Source organism: Topomyia yanbarensis, chromosome 2 (genome assembly GCF_030247195.1).
Source record: "Topomyia yanbarensis strain Yona2022 chromosome 2, ASM3024719v1, whole genome shotgun sequence".
NCBI classification, from domain to species: Eukaryota; Metazoa; Arthropoda; class Insecta; order Diptera; family Culicidae; genus Topomyia; species Topomyia yanbarensis.
In genome coordinates, this window is record NC_080671.1 from 400,190,438 (window position 1) to 400,209,928 (window position 19,491).

Consider the following 19,491-nt stretch of genomic DNA (forward strand, 5'->3'; position numbering starts at 1 on the left):
CAAAGTAATTAAATGTTTTATTGAGTTGTTTATATATTTTCCTATGAACAAATTATCCCATTTATGGGATAACAAACCGGAATCACCAGACGCACAATAATATTTAAGTAATTATTGCTTGTGGCACTAAAAACAGGATTTTTGCCGGTTCGACTGGTCTGTCTATGAAAGCACCATCTCTATCACTTGAAATACATGTGTTTTGACAGCTCGCAGTTTTCAGTAGCAGTTTGATCAGTCGCACTTTGAAAGTGCGGAGTCCAGGTTGGTGGGAAGTGCGCAATATCCATACTCTATCGTCTATCTAGAGATAGTTTAGCATTTCGTCGAGTTGCTATTTGGGAAACATTCGAGTGCGCACTAATGGAGTTTAATTGGGCGCGTAATTCGGCGCACGGACCGCCGTGGCGCATGATTGAAAAGTCGTAATGTTAATTTGTGTAAAGATACGCAATACTAAATTTGGGAGTAGCGCACAATGCTAAGATGCGACTTTAATACGCTAAGAATAACTGGGGAGGACTTCTGAAATCCGGCTAAGCTTTTAAACCAGGTTTAACTAGAGCACTATAGTTAGGGTGCGGCCAAGACGCGTTTGACGTATCCAAACGAGCAGAAATCTGACGTATTTCTATTGTGAATAAGTCAAATTTCATGTTCGTTTGGATACGTCAATTCGGCAAACTTGGTTTAAAAGTTAAGCGAGGTTTAAGATATCGGCCCTTAGTTATATTATCAGCTATTTTTTATATTTATCCTAGAATAATGTTATCCTTTTTGTACGTAAAATAACAAAAATTAAATTATAGCGACTACACCTTTCATTGAACTACCTTGATCCCTATACTTTTGCTAGAATAACTAAAAAATGCAGGCTAAATCTAGGGACAGATCACTTGTGATGCATTTTTAAAAATCAACTAAATTAAATGCATTTCTTTCCCTCAAAATAGAAATTCGTATTTGATGCAGTAATTCGAAGTTGATGCAAAAATGGAAATTAAATGCATTTTTTCTAATTTGATGCAAATTTGTTATACATTTCTAAAGTGAGATGCCCCTAGGGCTAAATTCACTGTGAAGGAAGATCGAGAGCCTCAAACAAGGACGGGTTCACATTTTTTTTTAGAAAATTAAAAATCATTCTGAAGTTTTAAATGTTGAACATATATATTGTTATATTTAGAATGAGATGAGCTCTGTAGGTTTATGAAATAAAAGAATAATTTTATTCTCCATTTCATGACCCAATCTGGCCAAGCAAGCATTACATCCGTAAAATAGCGACTAACTAATCGACTACGCACCTGTTTGTTGTTTATCAAACATGCTATCGGAGCTTCTTAAGTAGCATTCAGTAAGTATTTTTAGTTATTGATTGCATTTTTGTTATTGATTTCCGGCATTTTTGAGCAAACATAAACCTATCTCTGACTGGACAGGCGACCGCAGGCTTTCACTTGAATCAGTTAGCTCACTTAATGGAAATACTCTGAAAACATCACTCTCTTACTCTCCTATTCGAACTTGAATTCGTCATAAAATTAAACAATTCGCGCCCTCCTATAAAAGCCGGTATTGAGCCGCGCGCGCACAGTCATATATTAGAACCCCAGAAGATTTCAGTTCCTTACGGTTACCAACTGTTCGTAGATTTGGCGCCGTATCTCTACAAATTGATAGATAAGTTGTGTTAAGTGCATTTTTGGTTTCCCGTCAAGGTTATAATTTTTCGAAATCCAATATGAGGATTATTGTGGATGAGGTTAGTGATTTATTACTGGGAAGAAATCATCCGCTCAAGTTCGCAAATCCGTTACAGCACCCGAACGTTTTGGACGTGTCAGAACTGCTGCGACCGGAGAAACAGTTTGCCGACAAAGAGTTGTCCAAATTTCGGGACTATACGGTAGACGACAGTGACCCATTGAAGGAACGTGTTCGGCGAACATACAAATTGATGCACACGAACCAAACGGTTGAATTCGTTAAAGGTAATAACAGCTAGTTTACTCGAATCTTTATCTGATTTATTTGATAGTTTGGTCAGTTCATGCTTGAATGATAAACTTGATAAGCCAATCTCAATAATCTATACCCTCCTTATCTACGCGGATACGAAAACTAGCTGAGTTCTTTTGACCCAATTTTACAGTTTTAGGGTGTCAATAAGATTATTGAGGGATTAGAACATTTTATCGAGGGAGAAAAATTCCATTGCGTATCATGATAGTTTATTTACAATAACCGCGATTGCCTTATGACGTCGTTGGACGCTTTGTTTCGTAAAACCACGGCCATTAGACAAGATCTCCGCGTTGTTAATCAGTCTGTCTAAACAAATCTATATATTGCGGCTGATAACGATGAAATGTGTGGCCCAAAACATACGCGAATTCTGACATTTGTGTCGTATCGCTTTCAAGAGCAATTTATTTGTACTTCGTTCAACGACTTTCCCAGATGCACTTCACTGTTTGGTTCACGTGACCTACTTCTGGTATTTAAGGAAAGAAATTAAAGAAATCTTTAATGTTTCATTTCATTTGTTTAAAATCGCAACCATTGATTTCCAATTTTTATAAACAAGCAAAATCTAAATTAAATTCAGCTTTCAATCTGACCAAAGTTTGTATATCTATTAACATGCTCGTTCGCCGTTTCGTTAACCGGGAAATATGATATCTTCACCCACATTACACAATCTGGTACTTTTGCAATCCGCTATCGGATTGCCATCTCAAGTAGCATCTGTATTTTAGTAGATCTACTATGGCAACAATGGACTCAAAACAATCGACTGAGAAAATATAATATGCAGAGTTTGCATATTTTCTACTTCCGTTTAGTTTATTCTGCTACGATTTTTCTGTGTTTTTCTATGAGTATGCAGTAAAATGTACAGAGCAGAAGAAAAGATGGGCAGGAAGATAGTATAAATAAGGTTTTACGACAGTTATATACCATTCGTCCCTGTCCGGAAGAATTGGTATATAACTGTCAAACTAATGAGCGTTCTACGTGCACTAAAGAAACTGAGCGCTCTACGTGTACTAGAGCAAACTGTGCCACTAACGATAATCTTAATTTTGTGTATCTACTGTGGCAAGTTTTTATATCCGCTTTAGCACAGAGAACAGACGTCCATCTTCAGCATTCAACTTGTGTAAAAATCTCTAACGGTTTCGAAGGTACCCGGTCAAACCATTCGGAATTTGATTCGGAATCCTTAATGGAATCAGTTTGGATTCCAACTCATTTGCAACAACCGATTCTGAAACTCCATTCAGAAATCCGAACCGGTTCCGAAATGAGTTTAACTGGGTAGTTGGGATATCCAAACCAGGAGCGCTTCTGTCGTCATGTTTTTTTTGTGGCTGAGTTCGACTGAATTGACAGCGGTATTCCTTTACCCAGTCACCCAGTTAAGCTCAGCCGGAAATGAACCGGAATTCTGGCTGGTTCCAGTTCGTATTCCGGCTCCAGTGACACAACCGATTCTAGTTAGAATCGGTTGTTGCACTGGAGCCGGAATACGAACTGGAACCAGCCAGAATTCCAGTTCATTTCCGGCTGAACTTTACTGGGCAAACTAGAGCACTCTAGTTAGAGTGTGGCCAAGAGGTCATGACGTATCCAAACGAACATGGAATTTGACGTATACACAATAGAAATACGTCAAATTTCATGTTCGTTTGGATACGTCATGGCCTCTTGGCCACACTCTAACTAGAGTGCTCTAAGTCAAACTAGAAAAACTCTAGAAAGAGAACTGCGGAGACTCCATTTTGGATCGATTGGATTCGCGTTTAGCTGTCAAAAAACGAATCCAATCGAACATTGCCTATCCTTATAACATTGGACGTGTTGCCATACAATGCCGGGGCATACGTTGCCAAAAATGCTGTTTTTCTCTCCGCAGTTCTCTTACTAGAGTTTTTCTAAGTCAAACTAGTCCGGAACCGGTTCGGATTTCCAGCTCAAATGCATGAACCGATAGAGTCGGAAACGGTTGTTTTCTTTGAGCAAGATTCCATACTGAATCCATTCAGGATTTCGAACCGGTTCCGGAATGGATTTGACGGATAGTTGGGATAGGTTGGTTTGGCGGCGCTAGTGTTTATCGTATATTAATTCAAATGCTTACACACGTTTTTTAAATCTTTTTGTTCGATCATGGATGTCTGTTCTCTGTGGCTTTAGTTACAAGGCATTTATATATGTTACCAGGTAACCAATAAATATTACTGTATGCAGTAAAGTGGCATATAATTTGCATTTCAGATGCTTCTTGCAGTATATTAGCATTCATTATGCATAACTGTAGTTAATCAGCATTTAAAAAACTGTTCAGAGCCAGTAAGCAGCATTCCCTATGCACAACAGCAATAAAGAAGTATTTTTATGGCAATGCACTAATGTAGCCGCATATTTTTCCAAAAGTAAACTTTTAAATTGTGCCGTTAAGACGCATTTTGCATGCTTATTTGTTACCTGGGTTATATTATAGTTCTACAATGAAGTAAATCAAAGATTGTTTTTAATAGTTCCGCTCTTACAGATAAAAAGTGATAATTTTAATAGGCACCAGAAAATTCATTAATCCACATATCCCTGAAGTTCTCTATTGTCCTTGTTCGAGGAATAATTACAATAAATCGCATAGATCTCCCGACAATCTATTCTAATCCGGTGCCTGCCCATCACATATTTGGCAGCGCAATTCTACTGGAATACACTGATACGCATTCAGGTCAATAACAATCAATCAGCGTGTGGTCTGTTTTTCTTTCTCTCTCTCATATACGCTTATCACTGATTAGATCAAATGTACGTCTGTAATATAGCCAAAACAAGCTTGTTTACCGAATCGCGGACCAATCGATGGTGGGTTATTTTTAGGGCGCCACGAGGACTGGCTCAAGTTCGATCACTTCAAGGCCAACATCCGGGAAGCGCTGGAGAAACTGAACGATCTGGTAGATGAGTCCGATCCGGATTTGGACCTGCCGAACATTATCCATGCCTTTCAAACGGCGGAACGTGCCCGCCAGGAACATCCCGACCAGGACTGGCTGCATCTGACGGGGTTGATTCATGATTTGGGCAAAGTGATGGCTTTCTACGGGGAACCGCAGTGGGCCGTCGTTGGCGATACGTTCCCGGTGGGTTGCGACTGGGGAGATAGTATTGTCTATCGGGAGGATAGCTTCGTGGACAATCCGGATGGGAAGAATCCTAAGTATAAGTAAGTTTGGTTTGGTTTTTGGAATGTTTTGCTGCGGGTTTGATGGAGATGAGAGAATATTTCAGCACCAAACTGGGGATGTACGAACTGAGCTGCGGTTTGGAACGTTTGACAATGTCCTGGGGTCACGACGAGTACTTGTACCGTGTACTGGTGCATAATAACAGCACTCTACCGCAGCAAGCGTTGAACATGATTCGTTATCATTCTTTCTATCCCTGGCACTCTGGCGGCGATTACGGACATCTCACCAACGAACGAGACGAACAAACGAAGGAATGGGTATTGATGTTTAAGTAAGTTATTTTTTATTTCTTTTCACAAGAAAAATAGTTTTTAATCTTGTTTCTTTTTCAGTCGATATGATTTGTATACTAAATGTACGAAAATTCCCGATTTGGAAGCACTGTGGCCGTACTATCAAGGATTGATCGATAAGTATATTCCTGGTGAACTAGAGTGGTAAAATGACGTTGGAGTTTTATTATCTTTTTATCTGTTCCTTACTACGTTGATGCGGTTTCGCTATTGGTAGATTACTGTTTTATTAGTACAATATTATGTAAATAAACATTTATTATTTTTTATACTAAGATGAATTGGTTCAAAACATTTCTTCTATTCTATGCATAATAGTCCCATATTTTGTTATAGAGTACTTGACAATTTGTAACTGTATTAGTGTGTTCAACGGTTTGTTTTCCTCCACCTGTCATAGATGGAGGAAAACAAATCGAAAATAACTTTTCGGTCGGATTATTTTCATGATGGAATATGACCAACCGGAATTGTACGTCCCCCGAATAAGTTTTACAGCGATATAGAGCATTTCAACACCATTATAAATACTTTACGAGAGCTAATTCAAATGTTTAAATTAGCTAACAGTTTTATATATGACAGCTGGAGGAAAACAAACCCCCAAGTAGTGTGGGTGAAATCGTTTGCATAGAACTCTATACTGATTTACATTTATTGATTTTACTGATGCTCGCGCCAGTGCGGATTTAATAATCATAATTCGGCAAGTCTTGCAGAAGTGTTTCGAGTACGACGTACACAGCCCCACTCACCACCAGTTAGGAGATCTCAAAGCCTACGATAGAATCGATCGTGAGGAGCTATGACATGTGATGCACGAATACAGGATAAAACTGATACGATAGATCAAAGCGACAATGGATCGAGTAATGGAATTTTGGGAAAGTGGTTGCGGCTAGGTACTTTATTGTCTACTGTTCAATACCGCTTTGGAATTGACACGATTAGTACGAAGTATCGGAAACGGACGTACCCGTCAGCGTTAATTTTCGCTTTCTCGTCAGCAACCTAGAGCTTCTGTTTATGCTTTCCGGAACATCACTCGGGTCTAGCCAGTTGCTTTAGGCGTAATGTATGTTGTGTGACTGTTTGGATATAGCGTCTAAGTAGCGCTAATTTGGGTACTAGTTTAGATACATCGCCGGCCCCAAGTTTTCTCTTTTGGAAATAAATATTGCATAATATTGATTCCGCTGCCATCCTTTCTAACAAATCATCTGAATATATTATCGCGATTCCGAAAACTCAGTAATTCTAAGTGCCCCGTTCCCCATAATTTCCCTTGGCTTTTAATCAAGCTAATGTTTCGCGTACCGACAAAATCACCGGGCGATCCGGTTTGTTGTATAGTTTTGACTCGAACAGATACTTTTACGTGTAACACAAATCAGTAATGATTTGACTGCTAATTTTGTCAGTGTAGATGTAATTACAAAAGTCAATCGGCATCGTCCGTTAGGATCGAAAGTAAAACAAGCAGTGGTGCAAATTTTCATTTTCAAATACCAACTTTCAGTTCAATCAAACCCAATTTGATATTTGTTAACATTTATTTAATAGAGCCGCCATTTACAAAATTTTGTGAATAATAATCATTCGCCCCGGGTTTGTGAAACAATGTAGGTTTAGCCTTTAAATTTCATATAAGAAAAAGGGCCAACGTGGAAATCTTGAAGAAAATGTTTCGTTAAATCGAACCAGAAACCATTTTAATTAATTTTCACCTCAATCTTGTGGTATTTTAGTCCCATAATGTCATAATAGCGAAAGTGCAGTTTATTTACATTTGCGATTTAGGCCCTAATGAAAGATCTATGTCGATTTATCCACCAATTTTTACTTCGATAAAGTACACAGATACGAAATCGATCTTTTGACTCAATCTCGGGGTATCGTGAATAAGGTAAAATTAGGTAAAGCGTGTTGAAGGTAGTTTCCCTTTAACCCCGGCAAAAACCACAACTCATTGACAGGTTTTTTATACTCAAACTTGTGTTAAATATGCCTAAATTTAAGTTGAATCTACCTAATTTTGAGTATACCTCAAACAAGTCAAAAGTACCTTATTCCATGGAAGGCCTCGACTGAGTCGAATCTCTCTCTTTGTTTTTGACAACACTAATAAGTGCGAAAGAGACGCAAGACTCAAAACTACCTAAATTTAAGTTAAGGTTCAAGTTACCTTTTTTGAGCATGTGTTAGATTTGAACGCTGGGTAGTATGGGTGGGAGGAGTTGTGTGCAGCTTTGCCACCGGATTGTCCATTTGAACCTTTTCAGGACTCTAAAGGAGGAGTATCAGCTGCTTTATTAGATCACAACGATTCAAATCATACAAAATAGCTGCTGGAAAAACTATCGGTTTCGCTGGGTGGTGCTTTTGAGGGGGTGGCTGTGATTTTTTGTCACACTACCACACCGTTCTGGGGTACGCAACACAACTGCGCAATGAAAAAACCACAGCCCCTTTTTCCAAGGCACCATTCGGATAAGCCGATGATTTTTCCAGCAGATATTTTTCATGAATTGAATCGTGATGATCTAATGGATCGACTGATGTTTTTCTTTTAGAGTTTTAAAAAGGTTTGGATAAATAGTCTGGTGGCGGAGCTGGGTACAATTTTTCTTACGCACACTGCCAAGCCCTGAGGTAACTTGAGCCTTAAAAGAACTTATTCTGCGGGTTGTTTTATTTTTTCGTGTAGACAGAACTTTGGCAATATCGGTCTTATTTGGATTTAGCCACATGGGATAGAATATTTGATAGGTAAGGTAACATTGGTTAAGGGGTTATGTACAAAGTTGAGGCTCAAAACATTGAACACGATTATCTATAGGAATGGAGTTTCTTGAAATGAACCGTTTCGGTGAACGTGATACATCTCAAATGCTACTCAACCGATTTTAATAATTTTTGTTTTAAAATCTTTGTATTTACATTCTCGTGTACTTGAACGGTTCATTTATCATTCAAATATTGTTGATACTTTACAATAAAGTTTTGTTTTTAAATTTTGAACTCCCTGAATAGAATTTTTTTGTCAACATTATTTTTTGATACATTTTTTTTTCAAGTGCATCAGAATACATTTTTCTTATTTTTAACTTTTTGAAATAAGTTGAGAGCGAATGTTCACCGTAAGCCTCTGCGAAAAACATGCGCTTCGGGGAAGGGGCTATAACTCCGACAATTTTCAATATTTTTTTTAACAACTTGTTTTTATTTTCTTCGATAGTTCTACCAACAAATTGACTTTCGCTTTTTCAAACAAAATTTGCATAAACCTTTAAAAAATCACGAATTAGTTCCCTTTTACTCCTCAACTTTATATATAACCCCTGACCCAGAAAATTGATAGGGATCATGGAGTTGAATTCAAGATGAGTTTCTTTTAATTTTATGAAATTATTTTTGTTTATCATTTCATGTACCAAAAAGTGAAAAAAAAAGTCGATTAACGTCAGTTATATCGGAAGAGATCAAAAACAGCATATGGCTAATAACCCAATGCTCAGTGGTTCAGAATGTAAATTTAGCAGGGAATTTTAACTTTTTGTTAAAATTAAATGACAGCATTACAATATGTTTGGCAAAGCCCTTCTTCTGGCTTAAACAGAACCTAGGGTGGTTCTAATTTAAGCAATATTTAAAATTGAACTTCTTAACGGTTCGAGATAGCGCTTGACGGTCTGCGATGAAGTTGTAGAATAACACATTTTAGACAAATTTGCTGAAGACACTTTCCATTGCACGACAAATCCAAATGTGTGTTTCTTTAAAAGCGTTTGAAGTGTGAAGCTCGTCATGAGAGTCTAGAACCAAAACATCTATGTAGCTGGCTTTATGAAATTGGCCTTTCTTTCTTGACTGGATTTTTTTCGAATGCTTTTCGAGTTATAGGGAAAGCGATTGATGATTCAGTATTTAGTAACAGTTTTTTCTGATCATTTTCTTCACTTATTCAACAAGCTCAAGTTCTTAAAGCTTAGTGCCGAACCAGCTCCAGGTCTTGGCTGACGTTAAAAACGTTTATTCACCCGGAACATGATGATGGATCTTGGAATGTCGTACCGTCAGTAGGCTGCTTTAATTGCCATACCGTTGCTGTTTGCATGCCAGCCATTTATACCTTTTCCGTGCGGGTCACACGAAACTTTTGCTGTGTTTTTCATTGTAGTTCAGCTGATAAATACGAATGTTAGCCCAAACAACCAAAAGTTCGGATTGGACTTAAAAAGGACCTTTTGAAGTCCACATAAAGTTCTTAGCAAACTCACAAGCTGCTTCAACATTAATGGACCTTGAAAGCTGCTTAAACTGCTATTACAACATCATACGGTCGGGAAAATTATTTACAACGAGGTGCTTAAGCAACTCTCATATACGTATATGAACTCTTGGTTGCTTGGGGGCACTCAACATAAACTATGTTCATAATTCGCGAATGCTTAGCAACTGCATTTTAAAAAAAATTTCTGTCAGAACATTAGAGTTTTACTTTTCACCCTGCAATAGAGAAACATAAACAAACATTGAATTGCCATTCCTTTCTGGGACTGGACCTGCAGATAGATGTTTTCTTTTTTCTTCATTTCTGTTCATTATAGTTTTCGTCTCGCATAGCCACTCATACTGCCGCACATATTTTAAATAAACTGACTGCGTTTGACAGTTAGATTATTTCGCATCCGCAAGACCCGTCCCAGTTTCCATTGACTTGCTAATGATATGAGAAGAAATCTGAACATAATCTGCATTACAGCGCAAATTCGTTAGTTGGGTCATGACTGCGCCCGAACTAACGAATCGTATCCGTTAATTGGGGCCCAATGGGCGATGTCGACGCAATTTTTTCAAAATCGATTTTTTCAGCTTGATTTTTTTTCGGATTGTCTGACTGATTTCTGGCAGAATTCTGGCTGAAAAGCAATAACCGATTCAGAATCCTGGCCGTTTAAGACAAATGAAGACATTTTTTATAAAATGTGAAGACATTTGAAAAAGATACCTGGTACCCCTGTTTCTAGTTGGCCGGGCATGCTCCAATCCAGTCACCGTGGCAAGCAGAAAGTTAGCAAAAATTGAGCAAAGCGAAATTGATGCTGGCAGAGTTTCTGCGAGCATTTTGCGTGATTTGTGCGAGAATTCTGGCAAAGAATTCGCTCAAATTCATCAACCGTTTCTGACAGAAGCGGCTAAACCAACCGATGCTGCTCACTTTTATCCAGAATCCAGCCAGGAATGTACGGCCAAGATCTCTGTACGCTCTGTACGCTTCCTGCCATTTTTGTCAGATGTTTTGCTCGATTCGTGCTAAATTCTACCAGGTAGGAATTGCCAGGATCTTTGCAGATTTTATGTCCGAGTTATGCCAGGGTTTTGTTCGGTTCCTGTCAAAATTTGCCAAAAAACGCGAGCGAAACCTAGTTCGTCTTAGCTCAACTAACTCGACAGGATACGCGCAGAAATCTGACAGGGTTGCCGAACCAAGACTGACAGAAATCTAGCAGAGCGGTCTCTGGCAGAAAATTTGGTGACTGGGAACTAGCGGACACCCAACTAACCAGCGGTGCCACACGCTTTTGTGAAATGTCTGTAGAAGAATAATTAAAATGTCTGTAAAAGCCTGTAATCAGCACGACTCCAAAACATAATACGCTTGGATAGTTGACTATCCCGGTCAGCTGTACCAGCTTTCAAATAACTTTCTAAATCCTTCGACGCACCATAGTGAATGACCGTCTAACATCCGATTTGTCGATTCCTATTCCGAAAGTTATCGTAGCCACAATAATCCGAATGCGGTCTCTAACAAAGCTGATTTTTAAATTTTAGTTATGCACTTGATTTCAATGTAAACAATAAAAGTGACAACACTCACAAATTCACCGCACACTGAGAATAAGTTCGAAAACGAGTTCGAAAGTTGTATAAATATAAGCTGTCTTTAAAATTATAATGTTATTCTATAATCGGCTATAAATCTACAAAAACAGTATAATTGTATAATAATTTATAAGTTATTAGAAGTGTCACGCCCCTTGCCTGTAGATGGTTGTGTAAATCCTATTTACACTAGATTGTTACTTTAAAAGTAGCTTGAAATTAGTAAATTATTGTGAAGGAATCACTCGTATTCGGGTCAAAGTATTCTAGTCCAATTTTGTTAAACACTATTATACTACGTTCACACTACGAGTTAAAACGTGTTTTAACGCTATCTTGATGACATTTTTCTTGTTGCTAATTATTATAACGTGTTTTAACTCTGTAGTGTAAACGTAGTATTACTCTTTTAAAAGTCTGTAGATTTCTGATTACGTCTGTAGGAGACCATCAAAAGTCTGTAAAATACAGACATGTCTGTAAATCTGGCATCGCTGCAACTAACGAATTCCCCAACTAAAAAATTTGCGCTGTATCTTCATCAAATTCAACGAATTTGGAGGAATTGGCGGTAAAGTAGAAAAATGTTTGAAAAGTGCCCAAAGCAAGTAAGAGTCTAAGACACTAATTGCACTGGAAAAGACTCGTAACCGCATTTGGTTCAATGACCCAATTGGCTTTTTACAAATCTGTCTCTGATTGGAGAGAATTAAAAATTGTCCTTCACTGTAGATGTTTCGCAATATGCCACATGGGCACCAAACGGTTGAAAAAGCAAACAATCTTTTGGTATAGTGTGCGTGCCGCATTCGCATCCCCGGTAGAACTGTCATTAAATGTAAATAAACGTGTGTTGATGATAATAGCTATTTATTTCGTTCGCGACGTGCACGTGTTGTAAGTTTTACGTTAATTGCCAGCTTAAAAAGTGTTGTTTACCGTTCGATTTATGATATGATGAGCGTTCAGGACCCACCTAACATGTCCGGCTTCGATGAGGACCACCAGGACTCGGCCGCTCACCGCAAACTGCTCGCCGGTATCAACAGTCTGGTGAGAACGCAGGATATCCCGAAAGTGCTTCGTACTGAACCATCGCTCCAGAAGTCCGAGTTCCATCTGGTAAAAGGGCGAGTTGATGAGGATGGTCGTGAGATCGGTCACCACAACATTGCTGTGGGTGATCTGCTGGGTATTCTGAAGAAAACTGCTCAACATACAAAGCTGGGGAAGGAGCTGAGTCAGATTGTGAAAAAGAAGGGCAAAACGCTTCCGAAGCCGCTGGAGAAACCGGTTGCGGATCGGATAGCAAGAGATACGCTGTACGGAAGAACACAGAAGGAACTGAACCTGTGGGATGCGGTCGTGACGGCTGGGGAAGTAGCTCCGCAAACGGTGTTTCCACTGCAGTATGGGAAGGTGGATGTAATTGATCGGGCTCCGCAAAAATTGTCCCAGTGTAGGGTAAAGTCGGATTTGATGAAAGCAATGGAGGAGCTGGACAAAAAATATCAGAACCCAGAGTCCGAAGATGAGGTGCAGGAGAATACGTACGCTTTGACTTTGGAGGAAATGAGGCAAAAGCGTAAGGATGCAGCTCGACAGAAGATGAGAGAGTTGTATAAAATTTCCAAAGGTCGTAGGATGAATAAAATCAAAAGTAAAAAGTATCATAAATTGCTAAAGCGGGACAAAGTTCGGTCGCAGATTAAGCAGTTTGAAGAGTTGCAAAAAACGGATCCGGAGGCGGCTCTAAAGCAATTGGAAGCTATAGAAAAGCACAGATATAAGGAACGAGTTACTTTGCGACATAAAAATACGGGGACATGGGCAAAAAATATGCAGATCCGAGCGAAGTACGATATGAACGTAAGGCAGGAACTGAGCGAGCAGTTATCCATCGGAAAGGAGCTGATGGGAAAGCGAATGGTAGAGGAAGACGAATCGTCCGAGTCGGGACAGGAGGATGTTATTGAAGAAGATGACCGAGATGGTAATCCGTGGGTTAGAAAAGCAGCTGGCCCACACGAAGAGGAAGCGAATCGGGAATTTACCAGTGGTTATCGGAAATATTGGCAGGAGCGAAACGAAGCGCAGGAAAAGTTGAAACGGCTGCGGGAAGGCGGATCAGGCGACGATGTAGGGGAATCGGTTGATGAATCTGAAAAGGAGGCGTCGGAATCGGATTCAGAGGATGAAAGGCAGTTGGAAATGTTCAAGAGCAAGGTATACGAATATATTTCAAAGTATTTGGTATAAATTCGTAAATTTTTTTGTGTCTTCTAGGTTAAAAAATCAAAGGCAATCTCCACGTCCGACTGGGTGGAGGAAGACATAACCCCACCAGTAGTCGCCAGCAAAAAGAAAGGCACCCATCACAAGATAAACGTCGAAGAAATATTTAACGATGCTGATGAGCTTTTGCAGCGTCAAGTGGAAAAGAAACTGGCAAATGTTCGTGAGCTGCTGAAATCCGAGTCACGAAATCCACAAACTGCTCGAAGAAACATCCGGAATAAGGACAAGTCGTCTAGTTTGGCTTTCAAAAAGAAGGCAACGTTGGCGGACGCTGACATTGAACTGGATGAGTCCGTCGGAAAAGGTGCTAATCCAGTGGACAAGGCAAAAATTACCCAAACTTTCCACGACCCGCCGGTTGTCAGTTCAACAGCCATTATCGACCCGCAAAACTTTGTAAAAATGAAACCAAAGCATTTACTGAATGCGATTCCGGATCTAAGTACCGCCGGGGATGGCCTGTCCGACGACGAAGATGTACGTCTGAAACAAAAACTAACCATTGCTGAAGCTTTCGAGGATGATGACATCGTGGTGGACTTTGAACGGGACAAACAAGAGGAACAGGATCGAAGCCAGCCGAAAGCAGTAGATCTGTTTCTACCGGGTTGGGGTTCCTGGGTTGGGCCCGGTATTGATCAAAACAAAATTAGAAAAAACCGTCGAAAGCTGTTCAAACCCGTGCCAAAGCTACCGCGGAGGGATGACAACAAAGAGAGGGTTATTGTAAACGAGGATGGCGTTAGTAAAAAATTGACAACTCATCTGGTCAACGAACTGCCGTTCCCGTTCGTGACCGTTAAGGATTATGAAGCTTCGTTGCGGGCACCGGTGGGCAGGACGTTTATTCCGGAAACGGCACACTCGACGCTGGTGGAACCGCGCGTCGTCACGAAGATTGGTGCCGTGATAGAGCCGATTAAGAAATCGATTCTGTTGCAGGATCCGGCGGCTAGTTTTAAGGTTGGCGGAAAGCTGTTCAACAAGGCGGTTCAAAAATACGAGGAATTTTTGGCCAAGGACGAGCTTGAAGCTTGAAAGTTTAAAGTTATTTATTGAAATATATTGCCTGTCATGTAAAAATAGTAGAAAATGGCTCCGAAATCAAATCTCGATTGTCTATCGTCCTATCATGACCAATCGTCTCGATGAGCAAAAGACAATTCAAGACACGTCTCTCCAATTCTGTGGTATCGCATATGTATTAAGGACACGTGTCATGTTGGTTGCCAGCCATCGACAAATATTTGGGACGCATCAAGTGAGCAATTACCATGCACGAATTGTAGTAACAGCGTGTCAAGTGCTGAAAGGCTCAATTTGTAGGTCTTGTGAAGAAGGCGATATTAGAAGCACACTCGAACCAGGAACAAGTTATTCGGTGTTATCAGCATTAGGACATGATTGAGTGTGGGTACTTGGTTTTGTTCTTCTTTGCGAATGTGATTGTCCGTTGAATATGCATGTGGATGATTATGGTAGGCTTCCTTACGTGACACTTGTCGTACTTATGTTTTGTTTGGCCTTTTGCTTTCCACACGTTTCACTGGCTATGAATATGTAAAGGTATGTAGGTTAACTGTGCCATAATTGGCCATAGCCGCTTTCATTCCACCTATTTATTAACGGTGTCTGCTATCTCTAATGAAATGAGAAAAAGAGGAATGCTCGAATCGAATTTTCGCCTCGCACCCATCTAATGAGATGAAAATAATTAGAATAAATAAGGGATCGTTGACCCTACATACCGTGTACAACTAACGAACGTTTTATTCCAAAATTATTTGCCCTGCTCTTGAGAAATAATCTCCCCCTTATGTTCAAGGAGCAGTTCGGTAGAATTTTCGTCGCCCGTATTTCGATGGGTTCGAATGTGTGACAGAAGAGCGTAGCGTAACAACACTCAGCTATTGGCATAGCAGATGGATTTTACCTTTGGATGTAGTTCACTAAATTAATTTTCCTATAGGCTATAATAACCAGAACTTTCGAGCGCTATGATGAATATCGAATAGAACTGTGCAAGTCCTGTGCAGTGGATCATGAGGCTCCCTCCTCTAGGGTGATAGATTTGACGGTATTGCGAACATCATGAAGCATATTTCGTGCATCACTTTCAAAGAACCTCTGACAGGCAATTCCTTAAGGATGGTTGCATTACGCCTCGATAGTGGTGCAGTAAGAAAACCGAGACGGCTTATGAGCCTTTTGCATGTTTTGTTTGGTTGTTTTTTGCATATTCTGCACTTGCCCAAACTAACAATCAACCATAAAGGTTCAGCTGAGGAGGCCTCGGGGTGGGTATCATTGTATTTGAGGCATCGTTTGAATACTACTGGTTGACTTTCGTGATGATTCGGAGCGATGAGTAGGACTGTTTTTTTTTCGTTTCCTAGGGTGGCCGTTTTCCGGCGCTTTTTTAGTTAAACCTTAAAGAAATGTAAAAGTAGAATCCTATTAGTGTTAAGTCAGTAATAATTGTTGTTTTAAGTACTAGTGTAAAAGTTTCCTTTTTTTAAATTTAATTCGTTTATTTGATGAGGCACGCATGCGTTAGCTTAAACGTGCCATTTTTTCTATGATTTACATTTTGAATTTCCTAAGATTACACATTCAAATATTATTTTGTTTTTTATATATGAAACTAAAGAAATTTTGCAGCCAACTTATACTTATTTTTTTGTATAATAGTCCGCCTCTTACCCCCACACCAAAAAGCTGACAAACGGAGCCCCCTGGTAGTGGACACATCAGTTCACAGCGTACAAAAAAATGTCAGCACAACAAAACAAAGTTACGAATCGCGAAAACTCTGAGAACAAAAAAAAACAATACGAGACCGACAAAACACAAAATTTGACAAGAAGCTACGGCGAGTACCCAGCGGAAAAGAATCCTTTTAAAGGTCCTGTTCGGATCGATTTTTTTTTAAATTTCTGTAGCAGCCACTTACGTGCAGCTCAAACTGTAAATATATTTCACGATTAATATTTTCAAACATCAGTTTCATACCCGACTAAACTTACAATAAGTGGTTTAACCCTGCTCTTGCACACCCTTGACGGACTACAGATCTAGTCTTTCACTGTGGTGCTGTTTTGTCCGAACCTTCAACAGCTTCTTCTATCTATTTTTAGGTTAGAATCACGGTGCTGCAGGTAAGTATTATTGTAAATGCCTTATTTTTAATTAATCGAATAAGAATTCATTTAAATTTTACTCACAGTGCTCTGAATATCTTAATTAATTAAACTTCTGAAATATTTCACACTTTTCTATCCGTAATACTTTCCTTTTAAACAATCCGAAATTATAATCTTCCACCACCTGTCGTCTATATTTTATTTATTTTCTCTTTTCTTCACCTGCGTTTTCCAACACTACTGTCGTTGCTCTTGTCAATCAAAGTAGACCGAGGGAAACCCCACTTGTGTTTATCCACTACCCAGCGGTATTAACACCCCTGCCCGTAACATCCGGTAGCTCCTGCGGAAGTATCGGGTTTACTGTCTTGAACCTCCGACACCGCAAGATTTGCCACAGCACGCCTGAACACCCCAGTCGCTGTTCTTACATTCGCTTGCCTCGTTCTGCCGTCGGATCCTGGAAACACCTCCTCTATGATTCCTCTGATCCAGCTCTTCCGATTTTTTCCGTCAACTATGAACACGAGATCACCGACTTCGATTGGCTTTTGATCTTCGTACCACTTCGTCCTACGATTTATCGTCGGCAGGTATTCTTTGTACCATCTGTCCCACATCCGGTCAGCTAGATACTGCGATCGTTTATACACATCTCTCAGTGCTTCTGCGAAGTCTACCGACTCATCGATCTGCAAATCAGCATTCGTCACAGAGCCCCGAAGGAAATGATTCGGAGTCAATGATTCATTTTCTGCTGACTTCTGCGGCACGTACGTCAGTGGGCGTGTATTTATCATATCTTCCGCTTCGGCCAAGGATGTAGTCAATATCTCGTCCGTCAGCGTTCCTCCATCATCCAGCGTTTTCAAAGCTTCCTTCACAGATCTTACCATTCTTTCCCAGATGCCACCCAAATGAGGCGTAGCAGGAGGGATGAAGGGAGCTTGTAGTCGAACTAATGATTTTATCTGCATACTCGCTTCCAATTTTTGCTTTCGTCCTTTGCATCTTGTTATCTGCACCCTTGAAACATGTTGCGTTATCTGAGAAGAACTCGTTTGGCATCCCGCGCTTGCAGGCAAATCTTCTGATAGCCATTACACAGGATTGAGTCGTCAGACTATATACAACTTCCAGATGCACCGCACGTACCAATAAACAGGTGAATATAGCGACCCATCTTTTTTCTTCCCGGCGACCAATTGTCACTTCCAAAGGTCCTAAATAGTCAACTCCTACTGAACTAAAGGGGCGCAATTGAGATGTTACACGCTGGAACGGTAGCGGCGACATGATGGGGGTGCGCGGGTGGCACCGATGTACCTTACACCACATGCATTCACGCATTACGCGCAGAATCGCAGTTCTCAGCTGAGGGATCCAGAATCTCTGTCGCATTTCGTTGAATACTGTTTCCCGATTACCGTGCCCATATTTTTCATGATAAAACTGAATTAATTTCCTTGTTACCTCGTGTTTAAGAGGTAGGATGATCGGAAACCTTTTGTCAAAGGGAAAGTCAACACTTTCTTCCATCCTGCCACCTACTCTGAGCACACCATTCTCATCCAATAACGGAGTCAGTTTGAATAGGCAACTCGACCTACCCACCTTTTCCAAAGATTGGCCAGGCATCCGAGTTAAGTTGTTTGTAAGCGCACTCATTTCGTCCGGAAAACATTCGAATTGCACCTGTTTCCAAATGATGGTTTCCGCTGATTGCAGTTCCTCCCTTTGAAACGGCTGTTGCACTGCTAGAAGCTGAGTTTTAATCAACCTCCGCTGGTTCTCCGTTGCTCTTGTAACTCGTATTGGCAACCCTTTCTTCTTGCGTCTGCAGTTGTCAATGAAGTGCATAACGTTTGCTGTCACTCTGAACAGCTTTGTCCACCGAGAGGTTGTTTGAACGTCGATGAAGTGATGGAGCAATACAATACCTCTCGCCTCCTCGTCGGTTTCTTCAATATGAGTTTCTTGCGTTGGCCACTGGTCTTCATGTTGATACAATAACGAATTACCATTAAACCACGCTCTTTTACTATCTAGTGGTGGGCCACTACTTCGTCAAGACATCAGCCATGTTCAACTTCGACGGAAGCCATCGCCAGTCTGTGACTTTTGTCGATTCTAAAATGTCCCCAATACGGAAAGCCACAAATTGCTTGTACTTGTGTTGATCAGTCTGTATCCAGCTACGTACGGTACGAGTCCACAGCACACAACGGTTAATGCTGAGGGTGTGTGTTGTAAGAATCGTTTGCTTCATACGTGCTCCAAGAACAGCAGCCATCAATTCGAGACGGGGGATGGACTGGCGTTTCAAAGGAGCTACACGCAGAAAAAAGATTTGTAGGTTCAATAAAAATATGGATTAAATTCAATAAATAAAATTATTGGTCGGGAGACAATAAATTTATTTATTGAATTCAACAAAATTTATTTATTGTTTCAATAAAAAAGTTTATCGTTTTGCTTTCTAATAATTTTTTTATTGGAAATAAAACAAAATTATTGAAATTAAAAATGTTTTTATTGAAAGCAAAAATACATTGTTTTTATAATAAAAAAATATTGTGAAATTAATAATTTTGT

General features: G+C 40.0%; 2 protein-coding genes across 2 annotated transcripts; both read left to right on the plus strand.

The window, feature by feature from the left end:
- The first annotated feature begins 1,584 nt into the window (after positions 1-1,584).
- LOC131684920 (inositol oxygenase) lies at positions 1,585-5,841 on the plus strand. Its single transcript, XM_058968171.1, has 5 exons — positions 1,585-1,765; positions 1,823-1,994; positions 4,903-5,248; positions 5,314-5,544; positions 5,606-5,841. The coding sequence occupies exons 1-5, from the start codon at positions 1,745-1,747 to the stop codon at positions 5,712-5,714; spliced, it is 879 nt and encodes a 292-aa protein (XP_058824154.1). The 5' UTR covers positions 1,585-1,744; the 3' UTR covers positions 5,715-5,841.
- A 6,444-nt stretch (positions 5,842-12,285) lies between these two features.
- LOC131684919 (U3 small nucleolar RNA-associated protein 14 homolog A) lies at positions 12,286-14,846 on the plus strand. The gene is made up of 2 exons (XM_058968170.1): positions 12,286-13,681; positions 13,742-14,846. The coding sequence occupies exons 1-2, from the start codon at positions 12,410-12,412 to the stop codon at positions 14,789-14,791; spliced, it is 2,322 nt and encodes a 773-aa protein (XP_058824153.1). The 5' UTR covers positions 12,286-12,409; the 3' UTR covers positions 14,792-14,846.
- The last annotated feature ends 4,645 nt before the right edge of the window (positions 14,847-19,491 follow it).

Bases quoted from the DNA above. Each gene is read 5' to 3' on its own strand.
- LOC131684919 (XM_058968170.1), top strand. From the start codon at position 12,410: ATGATGAGCGTTCAGGACCCACCTAACATGTCCGGCTTCGATGAGGAC. The intron at 13,682-13,741 runs GTATACGAATAT...TGTGTCTTCTAG, and splicing joins TGGAAATGTTCAAGAGCAAG to GTTAAAAAATCAAAGGCAAT.
- LOC131684920 (XM_058968171.1), top strand. From the start codon at position 1,745: ATGAGGATTATTGTGGATGAG. The intron at 1,995-4,902 runs GTAATAACAGCT...GGTTATTTTTAG, and splicing joins AACGGTTGAATTCGTTAAAG to GGCGCCACGAGGACTGGCTC. The intron at 5,249-5,313 runs GTAAGTTTGGTT...AGAATATTTCAG, and splicing joins GGGAAGAATCCTAAGTATAA to CACCAAACTGGGGATGTACG.